Source organism: Eumetopias jubatus, unplaced genomic scaffold (genome assembly GCF_037043125.1).
Source record: "Eumetopias jubatus isolate StellerSeaLion01/CBP00866 unplaced genomic scaffold, mEumJub1_p1.0 scaffold_15, whole genome shotgun sequence".
Classification (NCBI taxonomy): Eukaryota; Metazoa; Chordata; class Mammalia; order Carnivora; family Otariidae; genus Eumetopias; species Eumetopias jubatus.
In genome coordinates this window covers 73,660,923-73,678,581 of record NW_028274821.1, presented here as the reverse complement: position 1 = coordinate 73,678,581, position 17,659 = coordinate 73,660,923, and the positions used below count along the sequence as shown (strand labels likewise).

The following is a 17,659-nucleotide window of genomic DNA, read 5'->3' as shown; positions in this document are numbered from 1 at the left end:
TGAAGTATAGAGGGTTGGGGAGAGTTGTAGGCAAAATTAATTCTATATACTTTTTATTTCTTACGTTATTTTCAGGAAAGATCGCAAAATGGCACTCATTCAGTTGGGATCTGTGGAAGAAGCAATCCAGGCCCTCATTGAGCTTCATAACCATGACCTTGGAGAAAATCACCACCTCAGAGTTTCCTTCTCAAAATCTACAATCTGATTTTTCTGTGAATTTTTCTCCTAAGATTGGACCATAATTTCAGTAAAACCTTCAGACATAGACTGAAGCAGCTCAAGACCAATTCTGCCTCTTTCACAAAAGTAACTCTGGTTTGATATTCAAGTATATTCAGAAAATCAAGGGATGTTCTTTTTTTCCATTTTTTCCCCCTTGCCAGTATGTGATCAAAGGTTTGTTTTTCCTTTGTACCATAGTTTCTATGAAAATAACCTTCAGGAAATAAAAATCAGGAAAGGAATTTTTTTTCAATAATTTAATTCCCTGTATTAAATTGGATTTCAAGAGGACAGACTTTCTTTTAGTTTGGGTCCAGATCAGCCTTATACAACATTTCTAAAATTCTTTGTACTTTGGAAAAATTTAAACATACAGACTTTAAAAAAAAACAAAAACAAGTTTTTAACTTGATGATTCAGAAGTTCAACCCCTATAGGAAATTATGTTCACTTATAAATTATATTATTTGGCATATATTAATAGGTATACATAAACAGATTGGGTTGTATTGGAAGAAAATTTATAAACTTGCATGTTTTCCTTCAATGGTTTCTTTTTTTTCACTGTAAGACACTCCTTGGAATAGTACACACCTTCAATTTTTTAAGACTATTTGGAGAAATTAAGTGTCTCAGTTGTCCCCAAGGAAATTAAATAGAATCCAAGATGTATTAAAGTGTCAAATTAATTATTAGTTTTATTAGGAAAATCATGGTTTAAATTTCCAAATGACACTATTTGCTGAGTAATATGATCTTGGAAAATTTAAAAAGAAAAGTAATCTACTTACAACTACTTTTTTTATAATTATTTTCAGAAAAAAAAGTTTACAGTCTTAAGGAAAATATTCAGGTCTATCATATGATTTGACAGATTTTTTAAAAGTTATTTTTGGTAAGGTCTTCTTTTAGAAAAAAATTAATCTCAAGGGTTTTTTGTACCACTATAATCTCTAATACTTATTCAGAATTACTGTGTATTTACTTAATTTCTTATTATGTGCCTTATTATGTGCTTATGATACAATAGGTTAGAATTTTATCTAAGTATCTTGAAAGCTATATCGTGGGCTTGGTGAGCATTTTTTTTTCTTTCCCTGTTTTGGTAAGGATTTTAAAGTTTTTTCATTGCAATTTTAAGTGGTTTTCAATAAGTAATAGTTTTTATTCAAATTTTTGGTGCTTTGGTGCAGAGATGGGGTGGGGAAGGGTGAATGGTTTGGGGACTATCTCAGTGCACACCTGTAGGCCTCTTCACATCCTGACCGATAGTGGTCGTGCAGTCATTGACAGAGCGTACCAGTTTGGGACTATAAAATGCAATCTCAGTTTCTGGATCTTGTCTAACCTTTATCACTCATTAGAATTTGTCTCAGGATTACTTGGTTTTTCTCAGTACTCAAGTGACATGCTTTTCTTTGTTAATGTAACGTCATTACTGAGTGCCCTTGTACATGGAGTATGACAAGGTGGGCTCCTTTTTCATACTCTGTCCCTCTCTATGGCTGAGTGTAAGAATACGTTTTAATGTTGCTTCAATGATTCGATAATGTAAAATTCTTTCTTTTTAATGAGAAACTTTGCATTTGTTATTTTTTTCAGTGCTTGATTGAATTTTTTTGAAATCAGAATTTGTCAAGGGGGTCATTTTTGTCCATCCCTTTTACAGTTTTCAGATCCTCAGAGTAGCTCATCTCACCTTTAAAAAGAATATCTCAATTTCTTTCATATATTCCATTAGTTTGAATGTTGGAAGATTTTTACCAAAAATTGGAGACTACAGAAGATACTATAGGTTCTTAAAAAGCAGAATTCACCCAACACTGAGCAACAGGTAGTTGGTAGATAGAATAGGAAGGAGAAATTGGAACCTTTCAGATGACTCCATTTTAGCATTGACTGAGTAGATAGGTATAATCATTTATGTAGTTTTTATTTTTTTTTTTCACTTAATGTGTTTTTACTAAAACACTTGAGTAAGGGGGGAGGAAATTTTTTTTTTTTTTTTTTGCAAAATCTCCCGAATATTTGCTTCTTTTTTCCTAACATACAGGCACTATTATAATTGTCAGTGACACATTAAATTGGATTATTTTGTTTGCTTTGAGTTAGGAATTACTGTGTGATTTAATTCATGATTCTCATAACATTCAGTGTCAATGTAGCAGAAGGGAGATCATAATAGCATTGAATGTAATTTTGAAGTAGGGAATGGCCTTTAAATCTGAGAGAACATTTGAATCCTTTTCAGGGAGTGTGTGTGTGTGTGTGTGTGTGTGTAGATAAATATATATACATACATGCACTCTTCTAATGTACATACATATGCACAGTACATACATTTTAATTTATTGACAAAATCAAATTAAGATTTGGAAAAGTGAGATATTATCTAAAATAGTATGCTTGAAATCATCAATTTGTGTCTGAAATTAGCTGTAGTGCATGGATATTGTCCATATTGGGTTATTTGCTGTTTGAATTACAGAGGTCTACAGTACTTGTTTTGGCATAGTGTCTGTAGAAAGATTTAAAAATATCAGGGTAGTGGAAAAACTAAATCTTTGTACTTTTGTTTTGGCATGCATTTATTCAGTATCTTCTGAACAATGTTTATTTTCGCTGTTGAGCTGTCGTAGTATCCTATTTTTAAGTTTATTTACTTTATTTTAAGTATTGTCATCACTTTTTGGAAATGTCTTGACTTTTACACAAAGTATATATATTCAGGTCTTCAAAAAATAGCAGTACACGTTCAGCAGTAGCAATTTATGCCAAAAAGTTTTACTTTGAGATTTAAATAACTTGCTTAGCAGTAAAATGTGTTTTGTGTGAGATACAAACAGAAAAATGACCCAGTATCTTAATATCTTAATTGATAACTTGCTGGAGAGTATCAGAATTCCCAATAGCTCCTATAGAATGCCATAAATCGTTTAAGATTGGTAATCAGTTATTTTTAGTAATGTTTCTGATTCTATTGTTAAATGTAGCGGATCTCACAAATTTTAGAGACAGAATTTCTGCCTGTTTAATTCCTTATGGGAGCAGTGCCTTCTTTGGCTCCTCCTAGGATGGTGATCATTGGTTCTACTTCAGATGATAAAAAGTTAACTCTCATAAATGTCTCTGTTCATTTTCATACGAACATTTCAAAGCTGCCATGTCATTAGGCAGTGAAATTTATATAGTGAATATACTATCATGTAATTTCTATTCCCACTAAATATTTTTGGACAAAAGATGACAAACTCAAAAGTATGTGTCTCCCCCCCCCCCCCCCGGTGACTCACTTAAAAACCCTACATTTGCCAAACTATCAGTCTGTCTCTTCAAAAACCAATGTGTACTGCTATTTTTAAAACCAAAAAGACAGCATGACTATGCGTAAAAGCATTTTTCTTAGCCTTTCCTTTGTCTTGATCAGTTGTTAACAAGAATAAAACTGCCAGACTTAAAATATTCTACTATTGTTCTAAAAGAAATACAGTTTAGACTGCACAAAAGTTTTCCTTTAAAGAAAATAGAACTCAGCTGTCCTTCAAAAGAGCTGTGGTGTTATCTCTAAGACTATTTGCAGTCTTTTTTCACAGCAAATTCTAACAGTTAGTTATGAATGGTTTAAAAAGTAGAAAATACTAAAAAGTTTGGGGGGTTTTATAAAGGGAGGAAGACAAAACAGGACCAAAGTTTATGTGCCTTCTTCAGTAGTCTTAATTGACCTTTTCTTCCTATTTGAGACTAAGGTAGTATCAGTATTCTGGTTTTCAGGAAATATGTACTATATAATTTTAAAAGAATGTTATCCCACGGACTATTCATACAAGCAAAGAATTGTAACTGTATAAATGAAGTCTCAGTTACAGTTTTGCCTTTTATCACATAATATTCATTCTATAGCATTGTGCAGGTCCAAGAATGAGCTGCTCTTCATCTTTGTGGTAGTCATTTTAGTTTTTGTAACCTGAGGCATATGTTCCAGAGAACAGGGATATTTGTCTGGTCCAGTGACCTTGGTGATAATAGTCATGATTGAAAGCTGCTTATAGCAAGCTTAAGTCAGCACTGTAAACAGATTTTGTTGTGTTAATTTTCAGTTTTTGAACCTATGTAGTAGTTGTATTAACAGATATTTAAATAGATATTTTTGATGTCATTTAAAAAAAAAAATGCTCTGGCCTTTTCCCCCCTTACCATTGTTACCCAGATCTTTTAAAAATTCATCCCACATCCAAAAAGTACTAATTATAGATTGCTGACCAAGCAAAGTTTTGCATCAAAATGTCACCTCATTGCTCTGACCAAAGACTTACTGTTCTGGTTTTAACTCCTCTCATTAAGCATTTTTTCCCAAGCTCCTTTCTGAAAGAAGACCCAGTGCAAAGCGGCCTTTACTTTCTATTTCCTATCGGTGAATAGACTACTTAGAGAAAATGGGAGTATAAATGTGAACAGAACGGATTGGGATGACAAGGGTTTGATGGGCATTTTCAGTACTGTATTTAAGAAAAACAAAAATAGCACAGCTAGGAGCCTCTGACATTGTCTTGTGTTTTATGTGGTCTGTTCATAAAATTCCCTTTTTCAGTTTGTAAGAATGTTCATCTAAAAGTAGAAAATGCTGTAAATATTTGTAACAACATTTTTTTTAACCAGGCCAAAAAAGGAAAAAAAAAAGGTTTTTGGGAACAAGTTAACATATAAAGTGGTTTTATATAAAACATCAATTGTCTTGTATATTTTGATAAGCAGCAGTACCAGCTTTCATTTGTAACACAGTTTGTGGTGTTGGAAGAAAAGGATTCTGTGATTAAGTGAATTATGTTATAAATGCAAAGAGAAGATAAAATATTAAAAAACATATTTTCTAAATGCGTAGTGCATGGTTAATTCAAGCTTCTGTACTCTACAGTATATTCCGTTTTCGTTCAGTTTGTATATTTGCTGACTATTACTTGATAATCTCTAATCTCTTTTCCTAACAAGTATAGCATTGTAGCATGCCTTTTAATAAATGTCATGACATCTGTACTCTCTTAAAATTTTCCGTGTTCTTGTGTCTGTACTTTGGGTTTCCTCTTGTCTTACCTGTAATTCTAATGATGTCATACTTTCTTTTCTTTTTCATAACCATCCATCTAAACTTGTCATAGTTAGAGGGAATAGTAAGCAGATATTCATACTTTAAAAACTGACAAAGCCCTAAGTCTGCTAACTCCCTTTTAATTAAGGAATGGTTTTATTTTGAGAAGCGAAGTGCTTTTCTGATGGTCCTACAATGCAGTTTTTTCTGTGCCCTCTCCCTTTAGTACAAGTAAACAGTGACACATGTGTGAGTTCTCTCTCCCTGTCTGTGTGTCTGTCTCTCTCCACCCACCATACACACACTCTCCATATAAACACAATTGCCAAACAAGAGCTGGAACACTTTTCCAGTTCAGATTTTGGCTTTCCTATGGGATGAGTGTACATAAATTTGAAACATGAGGTGTGATCTCAGACCAGGTTTGTGTTCTTTTTTAATTAAAAGGTAATACAGTTACCAGCTGCCAGATACTGCTTTTCCTTAGACAAAAGTTCTATTTTTAAGTTCTTTAAAGAGTTATTGGAATGTTGGAGTTTATTTTACTCTTTTGCTTAGGATCTTTTAGAAGTAGGAATTTATTTATTTATTTATTTTTTAAAGATTTTATTTATTTATTTGACAGAGAGAGACACAACGAGAGAGGGAACACAAGCAAGGGGAGTGGGAGAGGGAGAAGCAGGCTTGCAGCTGAACAGAGAGCCCGATGCGGGGCTCGATCCCAGGACCCTGGGACCATGACCTGAGCCGAAGGCAGATGCTTAACAACTGAGCCACCCAGGCGCCCCAGAAGTAGGAATTTTTTTTAATGGAATATAAAATGAGGTAACCACTATTGATCTTTGCTGGCTAACCTGTAAAATCTATTGTATCCATAAATGTCATTACTTTGTTTTTTTCAGTGTAAGAAGCATTTTTATCAGGAAAAGATGAAATAACTACGGCCAGACGAGGTTTTATAAACTTCCTTAACTGTGAAATGCTTATTTACATAGCAGAGGGTTTCTAACCATCACTGAGTCATACAGGTTTGAAATAAATGGATCTAAGAGACTACCTAGTTCAGTCTCCACTTTGTAAAGATCAGCAGTGCAGAGAAGGAAGTGACTGGCCCAAGGCTACATGATAGTCAATTGTAGAGTCTGGACTAGAACCCAGGACTCCTTGGTATTACCCAGTACCCAGCATTGCCCCTAGGGGTTCTGTCCTGCCAACTGTTATAAAGATTGTGATCTTGAAGGTCTGTACACAGAATTGAGGTGCTTCTATACTCTTCTGAAAACTACCAAAACCAATTTGAAGACATTGCATAGTGCTGGGGGTGTGTTTGCTGAAGGGTAAAAAACGCCTACCTACTTCTGAAAAATTTAAGCTAAAAATGTAATTCCAAGTTGCAAATTTGAGAACTCTTAAAAAATGTAGTTGCTATTCATATTAGTTTGCTAGTGTTCATGTAACAAAGTACCACAGATTAGGTGACTTCAACAACAGAAATGTATTTTCTCACAGTTCAAGAGACTAGAAGTCCAAGATCAAGGTGTCCTGAGACCTCTTTCCTTGGCTTATAGGCCTAGGCCATCCTCTCCCTATGCCTTGACACAGTCTTCCTTTACTCTCTGTTTCTTTTATTTATTTATTTATATATATATATATATATATATATATTTATTTATTTATTTATTTATTATTTATTTGAGAGAGCACATGAGAGGGGGGAAGGTCAAGAGGGAGAAGCAGACTCCCTGCTGAGCAGGGAGCCCAATGTGGGACTCGATCCCGGGACTCCAGGATCATGACCTGAGCCGAAGGCAGTCGCTTAACCAACTGAGCCACCCAGGCGCCCCTACTCTCTGTTTGTCCCAATCTCTCTTTTTATAAGGACACCAGTCATAATTGGATTAGGCCCACCCACCTGTCCTCGCTTCACCTTAATTACCTCTTTAAATGCCCTTTCTCCAAATAGAGTCACATTCTGAGATATTGGAGTTTAGGATTTCAACACAAGGATTTGAGGGGGACACAATTCACCCCATAGCTCTATTTAGTAAAGATTATTCATTCAGTTCACCAAGTACTGATTATACCAGCAATTGAGCTAGGTGCCAGGAAAGATACAAAGAGTTAAGGACATGATTGCCTTACTTTTTAGATATGTGTAAGTGTGGAATGTTAGCCTAAATCCATAAACTAAATCATTTTGAACTCTTGCCTTCAATAGGAAGCCCCCAAAATGAATCATGAGGCCTGTCTAGCAATTCTAGTCAGAATACATACAGCTAGGGCGCCTGGGTGGCTCAGATGGTTAAGCGTCTGCCTTCGGCTCAGGTCATGATCCCAGGGTCCTGGGATCGAGTCCTGCATCGGGCTCCCTGCTCCTTGGGAGCCTGCTTCTCCCTCTGCTTCTCTCTCTCTCTCTCCCTCTCTCTCTCCCTCTGTCTCTCATCAATAAATAAATAAAAAAATCTTAAAAAAAAAAAAAGAATACATACAGCTAAAGCTATCCTATAGCTAATTATGAATATGTAGGAACACATACACTGCAATAATTATCTAATCTTCACTTTTAGAAATGAACCATTTCAGAGCAGTGATCATTTCTAAGACATACCATTACTTGAACAGTTGAAGGAATAAAAGGACACTGTCAAACAAGCTGTGTGCAATTTTTTTTAAAAGATTTTATTTATTTATTTGAGAGAGAGAATGAGATAGAGAGAGCACATGAGAGGGGGGAGGGTCAGAGGGAGAAGCAGACTCCCCGCTGAGCAGGGAGCCTGATGCGGGACTCGATCCCGGGACTCCAGGATCATGACGTGAGCCGAAGGCAGTCGCTTAACCGACTGAGCCACCCAGGTGCCCCATGTGTGCAATTTCTAATGACCAATATTTGTTGATAGAACTGGGACTTAAATGAACATAAGAATAGTTCAAAGTGTTAAACTCTTTACAATTTGAGTGATTGTTCCTGCATCATCGATTTTTTTCTGTTGTCCAATTTTGACTTCTGGAAATTCGTCACTGTATGTTTCTATCAAAACAATTTATGCTGAACTGATAAAATTCTAATAATTTTGTTGGAATTACTGCATTTGTAAGCCATTGGGTTTAGATGTAGAACTTCCAACTGTGCTAGTATAAAGAAGGTATAGTTGACCAGAAAAGTTAATTCTGATGTTCCATGCAGACCTTGTTCAGGGATTGTCTTTAATCAAATGAAAGCTGGTATTAGTTATATTAATTAAACTTTAGGACACACTATTAGAGGTAGATTTCATAATGATATATTTATATAATGAAATACTTGATAGTTACGCAAAGAATATAATAAAGCTACATAAAAGCTACATGAAGAATCTCAGACGTGATGTTGAACAAAGGCTGTACACAAAAGAATACATAATGTATAATTCTATTTACATTATGTTCAAAAACAGGATAGTGGTTACCTTTAGAAAGGAGGTAGTTGAGGGTATGAGAGGTTCTGGTATGTGGTTAATGTTTGGTTTCTTAACCCTTGTACCTGTTATCCAGGAGAGTTTACTTTCTGATTATTCACTGAGCTTGTACACTTGGGATTTGTACATTTATCTGTATGTTATACTTCAATTAAAAGGATTTTGGGGCGCCTGGGTGGCTTAGTCGTTAAGCGTCTGCCTTCGGCTCAGGTCATGATCCCAGGGTCCTGGGATCGAGTCCCACATCGGGCTCCCTGCTCAGCGGGAAGCCTGCTTCTCCCTCTCCCTCTGCTTGTGTTCCCTCTCTTGCTATGTCTCTCTGTCAAATAAATAAAAATAAAGTCTTTAAAAAAAAAAAAAGGATTTTGAAAAATGATTGTACTTGAGCAAGGAGCTCTAAACTGTTCTTGCTTCTTAAATCAGCTGATTATTCTACCCGGCAAGTAAGACCTTGTTATAAAGTACTCAAGATACCATGAACTGGGTTTCACAGGGCAACCCTCCCACATATTTGTGGCATTTCTCTGACCATGGCATACCTATAGGAAAAATATTACCGAGAACAAAACAAAAAGCACACACTGTATTCAAGTAAATTTTACTTTTTTGAACAGTTTTACACCCAACTCTTTCAGAAAAGATTTCATTAATAGTTTTGTTTTTGCAACTATAAACCTGATCCTGTGGGCTATTTGATATCTAATCCCTTAATATATTTCCATCAAGAAAAGCCAGAAAGACCCTAGGTCACTAGCATCCTAAGAGGAAAGACTATACAGAAGGCAAAACTTCTTGTCATTAAGTTTCTTAAATATATACTAATTAGTGTCATGAACTCCATGTACCTAGTAGCCACTGTAAATAGTGGCCAATCTTGTTTCATCTATTCTTCATCCCATTCCTTGGATGATTTTGAAACAAATCCCAGTCATCCTCTAATTCCATCTGTAAACATTTCAGTATGTGTAAGTCCATATGGTGTAGTTGCTGATAAAGTCTTTTAGTACATAGCTTTCCTTTCCATTGTTTTGTTGTTACCTTACAACTTGTTGAAGGAACTGAGCTATTTTCTCTAAAAATTCCAACAGTCCAGGGGCACCTGGGTGGCTCAGTCGTTAAGTGTCTGCCTTTGGCCCAGGTCATGATCCCAGGGACCTGGGATTGAGCCCCGAATTGGGGTCCCTGCTCAGCAGGAGGCCTGCTTCTCCCTCTCCCACTCCCCCTGCTTCTGTTCCCTCTCTCACTGTGTCTCTCTCTCTCAAATAAATCTTAAAAAAAAAAATTCAAACAGTCTGAATTTCGCTGAATATGTATGTTCCCTGCAATGTTAGTTCTTTAATATGTCTCCCCACCTCCAGTTTTCTGTAAATTGGAAACTGCTACTTTCCTTACCCCCTTCCTGACACTTTTTGAAGGGGGAAGTGGGGAGGTAAGAATACTTCATAGATGGCATTGGACGCTTAATGTGTCATGATGGTAGTAACCATTCATCATTATTATGTAAATCCATTAATTTTTAAGGATAGCAAAATGACAAAGTTCTATCATGCCTTTTGCATGTATTATTTTGATTGCTTTTATATAATAAGAGAAACTTCCCTTATCAACTATTTGGTTACTCTGAGGTACAGTTTCTATAGGAAAGACAAGATGAACGCTTGATTCTTTCCCTTTACTTGCCTGTTTTGAAACGATTGTTTTATTTTCTGCCCTCCAAAATTTAGTGTACCTTGGGCTTTTGTTTTTTGTTTTTTGTTTTAAGCCTGTGCTTTTATGGAAAATTTCAAACATTTGTGAAAGTAGACTTGTGTAAGAAACTTATGTGGCTGTCACCTAACTTGTACAATTCATATTCAGTGTTTTCTATACCCCTCCCTGTTCACTCTCTACTTTCACTTGGAAGGTTATTAACTATTAAATCATCTTACATAATACTTTTCAAACTGATTGGTAAAAAGTCGTTTATAATATTTTAAAATCTCTACCTAGTTGGTAGTTATAGTCCTTTTTTTAAGAGAGGGAGAGAGAATTTTTTTTTTTTTTAGAGGCGGGGAAAGGGGCAGAGGGAGAGAATCTCAAGCAGGCTCCACACCCAGCACAGAGCCCAGTGTGCGGTTTGATCTCACAACCCTGAGATCATGACCTGAGCCATAATCAAGAGGCGGACGCTTAACTCAGCCACCCATGCACCCCAGGTATAGTCATTTTTTTATGGGTTTTTTTTTTTTTGGTTGTGCCTTTTTTTTTCCCCTCCATCTCTCCAGAAGTAGTTTCAAAGAACCTGTTTTTTAGTTCTTTTGATCCCCCAATAGGTTTTTTTTTAGTGTATTGATGTTTTATTATCTTTATACTATCTTTGAATTTGTTGTGATTCTTTTGCAAAAGATTTTTGGTATATTAATCATAGCTGTCTACTTTGATTGCCTTGTTTATCCTAAGGATTTCCACTACATATCTATCCTTCATGACAAAAACAACAAATATGAGAGAAAATAATTTAGGTAGGAATAAAAGCTTATTTAAAAAAAAAAAAGGTTTAGGGTTGTCCCAATGATTCCCTCCCCCCGATGCCTTTTATTGCTGTACTTTCATGTAGACAGTTTCATAGACAAATGTTTGCTGGGAAGATCTGAGGTTGAAAAAGTTATTCTAGCCTTGCCATCGAGGAACATAGTAAAGTGTAAAGCACTGGTGTGCCTTTTTGTGTAGCATGATACTGCTTACGAGCTAGTTCTAAAGAATCTATCTGATTTTGCTTCTCTCCTTCTTCCTCCTTCGGGTAACAAATTTTTTTCTTCAGATTTCAGTAGCAGGTCAGCTCTGTCCTGAGCAACTGGTGGGTTCTCAGATATGAAAAATGTGACTCGTGTGACTTTCAAATCCGTGTTTTTTGTGTTGACATAAAGCTAGTCTACATCCATTTTCAGGTCAAGGCAAGGGCCCCTTTTTGGTGATAGAATATTAGGCTGATAAAACCTGACTTGGTTAGGGGTGCCTGGGTGGCTCAGTTGTTAAGCGTCTGCCTTCGGGTCAGGTCATGATCCCAGGATCCTGGGATCAAGCCCCGCGTCGGGCTCCCTGCTCAGTGGGGAGTCGGCTTCTCCCTTTCCCCCTCTCCCTGCTTGTGTTCCCTCTCTCTCGCTGTCAAATAAATAAATAAAATCTTAAAAAAAAAAACAAACACCAAAACCTGATTTGGTTATCTGTACAACTTCCTCCCAGCAGTAGGTGACTTCAGAGCACATGCCATAGTTGGTTATTACTGTTCTTGCATGATCATTTGGCTAGGAGCCATTTTTTGCACTAGACCATAAGCTCCATGAAGGTAAGGTCGGGGTGCTGTTTTATTTATTTATTTTTTAAGATTTTAAACATCTCTCAATATGGCCCAAGAGCAATGGCTATCAGCCTCAGATTTTCCAAAACGGGCATAGTATCTATTTTCAAAACATGGCTTCCAGGGGTTTTTTTCTTCTTTCAAAGAACTGTTTGCTTGATGTATGTCAAGTTTGCTGACTTTTGGATTAATTACCCTGAATTCTCGCAAATAAAGCCATGAAGATTAAAGAGATTATAGCACTCTAGTAATTCTTGCTCAGTAAGTAGCAATTTTGCCTTAAGCAAAGCATCCATGCAGAGACCAGCATACAGTAGATTTATCTATTGAATAAAGAAAGACTTGCCATTTCCTTGCAGTTGGTAGGAGTTGATAGGAGTTTATGGTGGAACCAGCCCTAAATTCTTTCCCTTGGCAGTCCCCATCCTCCATTCCTGAAATAAAATTTCTAAGACCATTATAGATAGAACCCTGTTGTTTCTGGTGACTTTGTGGACAGCAAACTGGTTATTATAGATGACACCTTGTCTAAACCAAGCTGCCAGCCGGTCAGTGAGATATACAGAAAGCTGAGTGAATACTCAAGGAAGTGGAAGCCCTGCCTCAACCTATAAAAACATCTACTCTCTACTTCAGGGCTTTGGGAATTTGGTGACAAACTCCCAACAGCCCAACTGTCTTTTACCGTATATGTATTTGCAGATCCCTACCCTTACTGAAACTATTGCTTCTGACCTATACATTTTGGGGGTAGCCATAACTTCTTCCATGATGTCCCCCAAAGCATAGGATTTCTTACATATGGTCAACCCCAAGGAAGCCAGAATATCCCCCTGCGCAATGTATTAGTTTGCTAGAGCTTCCATAACAAAGTACCACAAACTGGCTGACTTAAACATCAGAAATTTATTCCCTCAAAGCTCTGGAAATTAGATGTCTGAGATGAAGGTTTCAGTAGTTTGGGTTTCTTTTCCCCTTGACTTGTAGATGGCTGTCTTCTGTGTCCTCACAGTGAGTGTGTGTGTGTGTGTGTGTCCATGTCCTAATTTCCTTTTAAGCACACCAGTCGTATTGGATTAGGGCATACCCATGTGACCTCATTTTACCTGAATTACCTCTTTAAAGACCCTGTCTGCAAATACACTCACATTCTGAGGTACGGGGCTTTAGGACTTTAATATATTTGGTGGGCGATGGGGGGAGGCACAATTCAGCCCATAAACATTTTCCCGTAGGCGCTCATGACCCTGCTGATAGAATCTTCAGGACCTTAGGAGCCAGAGTCTCAGAAAAACCATTCCTTAATCTTACTGACTGGGGTCTGTGCTATCTGTGTAGGAAAAAAAAAAAAAAGTCAGAATTGAGACTGCAGAGGTTTGAAAGTAAAATTCTTAAATTGTTAAAAACATAATTCTTATACAGAAATCGTGGACATGAGTTAAAGTTTTATTTTAAGGAGATGGCAAGATGACAAGCTGTACAGAACGATGTTTCATGTCATCAGTGGGGGAAGGAATTCTGAAGTGAGTTGCTAATTTAGATATAAAACCAGTTAATCTTCAGGTAATTAAACCATAACACTTGGGGTTCTCTTCTCTACTGGATATGTTTTTTTCAAATCACACCCTTAATGGTATTCCACAAGTTAACCTCTAACTAAACAGGATTGTTAATCATATAATCGTCAATTATGTATTATTTCAAAGTTTTGGATACTTTCCTTGCATAAATAAAATCACCATTTAGAATCATATATATTGGGCGCCTGGGTGGCTCAGTTGGTTGGGCGACTGCCTTCAGCTCAGGTCATGATCCTGGAGTCCCAGGATCGAGTCCCGCATCAGGCTCCCTGCTCAGCGGGGAGTCTGCTTCTCCCTCTGACCCTCCCCCCTCTCATGTGCTCTCTCTCTCTCATTCTCACTCTCTCAAATAAATAAATAAAATCTTTCAAAAAAAATAGAATCATATATATTGGGGCACCTGGGTGGCTCAGTCAGTTAAATGTCTGTCTTCAGCTCAGGTCATGATCCCAGGGTCCTGGGATCAAGCCCTGCATTGGGCTCCCTGCTCAGCAGGGAGGCTGCTCATGTCTCTCCCTCTTCCTGGCCCCTCATGTTCTCTCCTGTGCACTCTCTCTCTCTCCCCCAAATAAATAAAATCTTAAAAAAAAAGAATCTAATATATATTATCCTTCATCCTGAGTCTCTGAGCAACTTCGCCAGCCCTGGATCTTAAAAGAAATAGATCTGAAGGTTGACTTCTGGCGTGATGGCATGAGGAACTCCACTGACCGCTCCCTAGTAAAAGTGAAAGCTGGAAAAAAAAAAAATTTAAGGACTCTGGAAATGGTCCTAAAGGCAAACAGCACATAAGGAAACATTTATTGAAGATCATCTAGGTAAGAAAACTTGATAAGAAAGGTGAGGGTTTGTGGTACTTGAAGAAAAATAGCTCTTTCTCCCCTCCCAGCTTCCACACTGCTGAAAGCAAAACATCCCTCAGTAACAGAACACCTTCTCTCATCCTGCCACAGCATCAATTGCTGAGGCTAAGTCCCAGTGTGGTCAAAAGGTGGAGGCTTTCTTCTTCCACTCAGCCCCTCATGGGATGGAGGATCTTCCTCATGTGTGGCACATTGAGAATACTGGGACCCTGTCACTTTTGCTGTGGCTCGTGAAACAGGAAGGGCAAGCCAAGAAGACCCTGGGATGCTTCCCATTGACAAAGAGACTCCCCTTGACCAACTTTAGATTCTTTTAAGCTCTTTTCTTGAGTAGGTCTCATCCTTGGGCTTGTCCTCATGAGCCCAATTTTAGCCAGAATGCTGCTACGTCCGTTTCGTGAGAGTCCTTTGTCTTTATTAGCACGACTTTGCTATTCTTCTGTCTTCATTAGGGTGACTTTTATTTTTCCAGGAGTCTCCTGTGTAGGTAAATGGTTTGATTTTTTCATATAAGATCTTATAGAAATACTCATCAGGTTTCTAGTGGAAAGCAATAATTTGTGCCGATTCCTTGAGTCCCTCCCCTTAAAATCCTTAACCTTGCTAATCCCACCAGTCCTGGACTGTGAAATTGTGACTTTTACCCAATCCTAACAGACCCCCCCACCCTTTCTTTGAAAAACCTGTCTTAAATCAAACTTCCACTTAATTCTGACTTTACTTCCCCCATCTGAGACACTGCCAAAGCTTTTTCAAAGCTTACTGAGGTAAGCAATAAACTAGCTTTGTCTTCTCAACAGGAATGTAGGTGATATTTGGAGAGCCAGCTTTTGACACTGCTTTTGCATAGAAAATTTGATTTTACTTTGATTTTATGTTTATTTAAGGAGCCTGATGGAGACTACAAAGACATTAAAAGCACTCCCCCATACACATTTACCCCTTGGTAGTGCCCACCCATATTTCCCCGGCAAGAGAACTGTGCCTGGTTGCCTCATGATTGGGGGAACATTCTGGTTTATCAGGATAAAGACTCCTGTATATCGAAGCATGGGTACTAAGTTCAATTTAACTGCACATGCTTACTGGTGCCTGTTATGTCTCAGATTCTGTGCTGGGCACAGAGATAAATAAAGTATTTATCCTCTGCTCTTGAGCTCACAGTGTAATCAAGGAGACAGACACATATACAAATAAGTATAACAAAAGGAACTAAATGTCAGGATGAATTAGGATGAAGTGTTACGAGGAAGCACGTAGAAGAGGTATCCAATTTGCTGTGGGCTGTAGGAAAGGCTTCCTGGAGGAGGGGAGACCTGAGTGGGGTATCATCCAAGGGGCAGGAAGAGGCCAGATGAATAAGAGGAAGGGCCTCCTGACAATGGGGAGAGCATGAACAAGGGTGCCACGCTGAAAAGCAGCATGATATGAATGGAAGGCAAACGTTTGAGTATGGCCAATTTAAGGAGCTTAAAAAGTGTGAAGCTAGGACAGGCCTGAGCTGAGGCTGGAAACGTGGGGTGGGGTCTTGGCTTTCTCTTGTGCACAATGGAGAGCCATGAAAGTGCTTTACACCTGCACTGCCCAATATGGTAGCCACTAGCCATGTGTGGCTTACTAAGCACTTGAAATGTGGCCCATCCAAATTGAGATGCTCTGTAAGTATAAAACAAACCCTCGATTTTGAAGACTTGGTACAAAAGAGAGAGTGTTAAATATCTCATTAATAACTTCATATTGGTTACATGCTGAAATAATACATCGGTAAGTTGGGTTAAATAAAATACATTATTAAAATTAACTGCAGGGGCGCCTGGGTGGCTCAGTCGTTAAGCGTCTGCCTGCCTTCGGCTTAGGTCATGATCCCAGGGTCCTGGGATCGAGCCCTGCATCAGGCTCTCTGCTCCGTGGGAAGCCTGCTTCTCCCTCTCCCATCCCCCCTGCTTGTGTTCCCTCTCACTGTCTCTCTCTGTCAAATAAATAAATAAAAAATTAACTGCCTCTAGTTTTTAAAATGTGACTGCTAGAAAATTGTGAATCACACAGGAGGCTCAAATTTGTGGCTTACATTATATTTCCATTGGGAAGTGTGGCCTTAACTCATTGGTGAAGACAGAAGGTTGAGAGTATGATTTCTGAAGCCAGACTACCTGAGTTTGAATCTTAGCTCTACCAATTAACAGCTATGTGATCCTGGGTAAATTTCTTAGCGTCTTGGTATATTAGTTAGCTAGCTGCCACAACAAAATGCCCTAGACTAGGTGGTTTAACATTTCATGGCTGGGGGGGGGGGGGGGAGGGGCAGAGGGAGAGAATCTGAAGCAGGTTTCAGGTCTAGCCCGGAGCCCGACACAGGGCTCGATCTCACAACCCTGACATCATGACCTGAGCCAAAATCAAGAGTTGGATGCTTAACTGACTGAGCCACCCAGGCACCCCAGACTAGGGGATTTAAACAACAAATTTATTTTCTTACAATTGTGGAGGCTGGAAGTCCAAGAGCAAGTTGTCAGCACATTTAGTTTCTCCTGAGGCCTCTCCCCTTGGCTTGCAGATGACAGTTCTCTTGCTCTGTCCTCACATGGCTTTTGCTCTGTGTCCATATATCCCTGGTATCTTTTCCTTTGATTCCTTTTACAAGGACGGCAGTCCTACTGGGTTAGGGCTCCACACTTATGACCTCATTTAACCTCCAGATACAGTCACATTGGAGGTTAGGGCCTCAACATATGAATTTGGGGGGACAAATTCAGTCCGTGGCACTTGGTACTTTGGTTGCCTCTCTATAAAATGATGATAGAGGCACCTGGTTGACTCAGTTGGTAGAGCATGCGACTCCTGATCTCAGAGTCATGAATTCAAACCCCATGTTAGGCGTAGAGCTTACTTAAAAAAAAAAAGATGATGATAATAATACCTTTCTCATATAGTTGTTGTGAAGCATTAATGAGTTACTATATTTAAAGTACTTAGGATAGTGCATGCAATATAATAAATGTTATCCAAAGTTATCTATTATTGAACAGTCTTCCAACGGTCCAGGAAATGATACAGAAGTTCTACATTTACCTCTAGTGAATAGATATTTCCTCTTTCCCTAAGATCCTAAGGATGTA

The 17,659-nt window shown here is 38.1% G+C and overlaps 1 protein-coding gene across 16 annotated transcripts in view; it reads left to right on the top strand.

The window, feature by feature from the left end:
* The window catches only part of PTBP3 (polypyrimidine tract binding protein 3), a 122,519-nt gene extending 117,422 nt beyond the window's left edge, over positions 1–5,097 (top strand). For all 16 annotated transcript variants that reach the window (XM_088018901.1, XM_088018897.1, XM_088018899.1 and 13 more), the window contains one exon: positions 76–5,097. In XM_088018901.1, the coding sequence (XP_087875027.1) occupies positions 76–208 (133 nt within the window). In that variant the 3' untranslated portion in view covers positions 209–5,097. The remainder of the gene's footprint in view (positions 1–75) is intronic.
* The last annotated feature ends 12,562 nt before the right edge of the window (positions 5,098–17,659 follow it).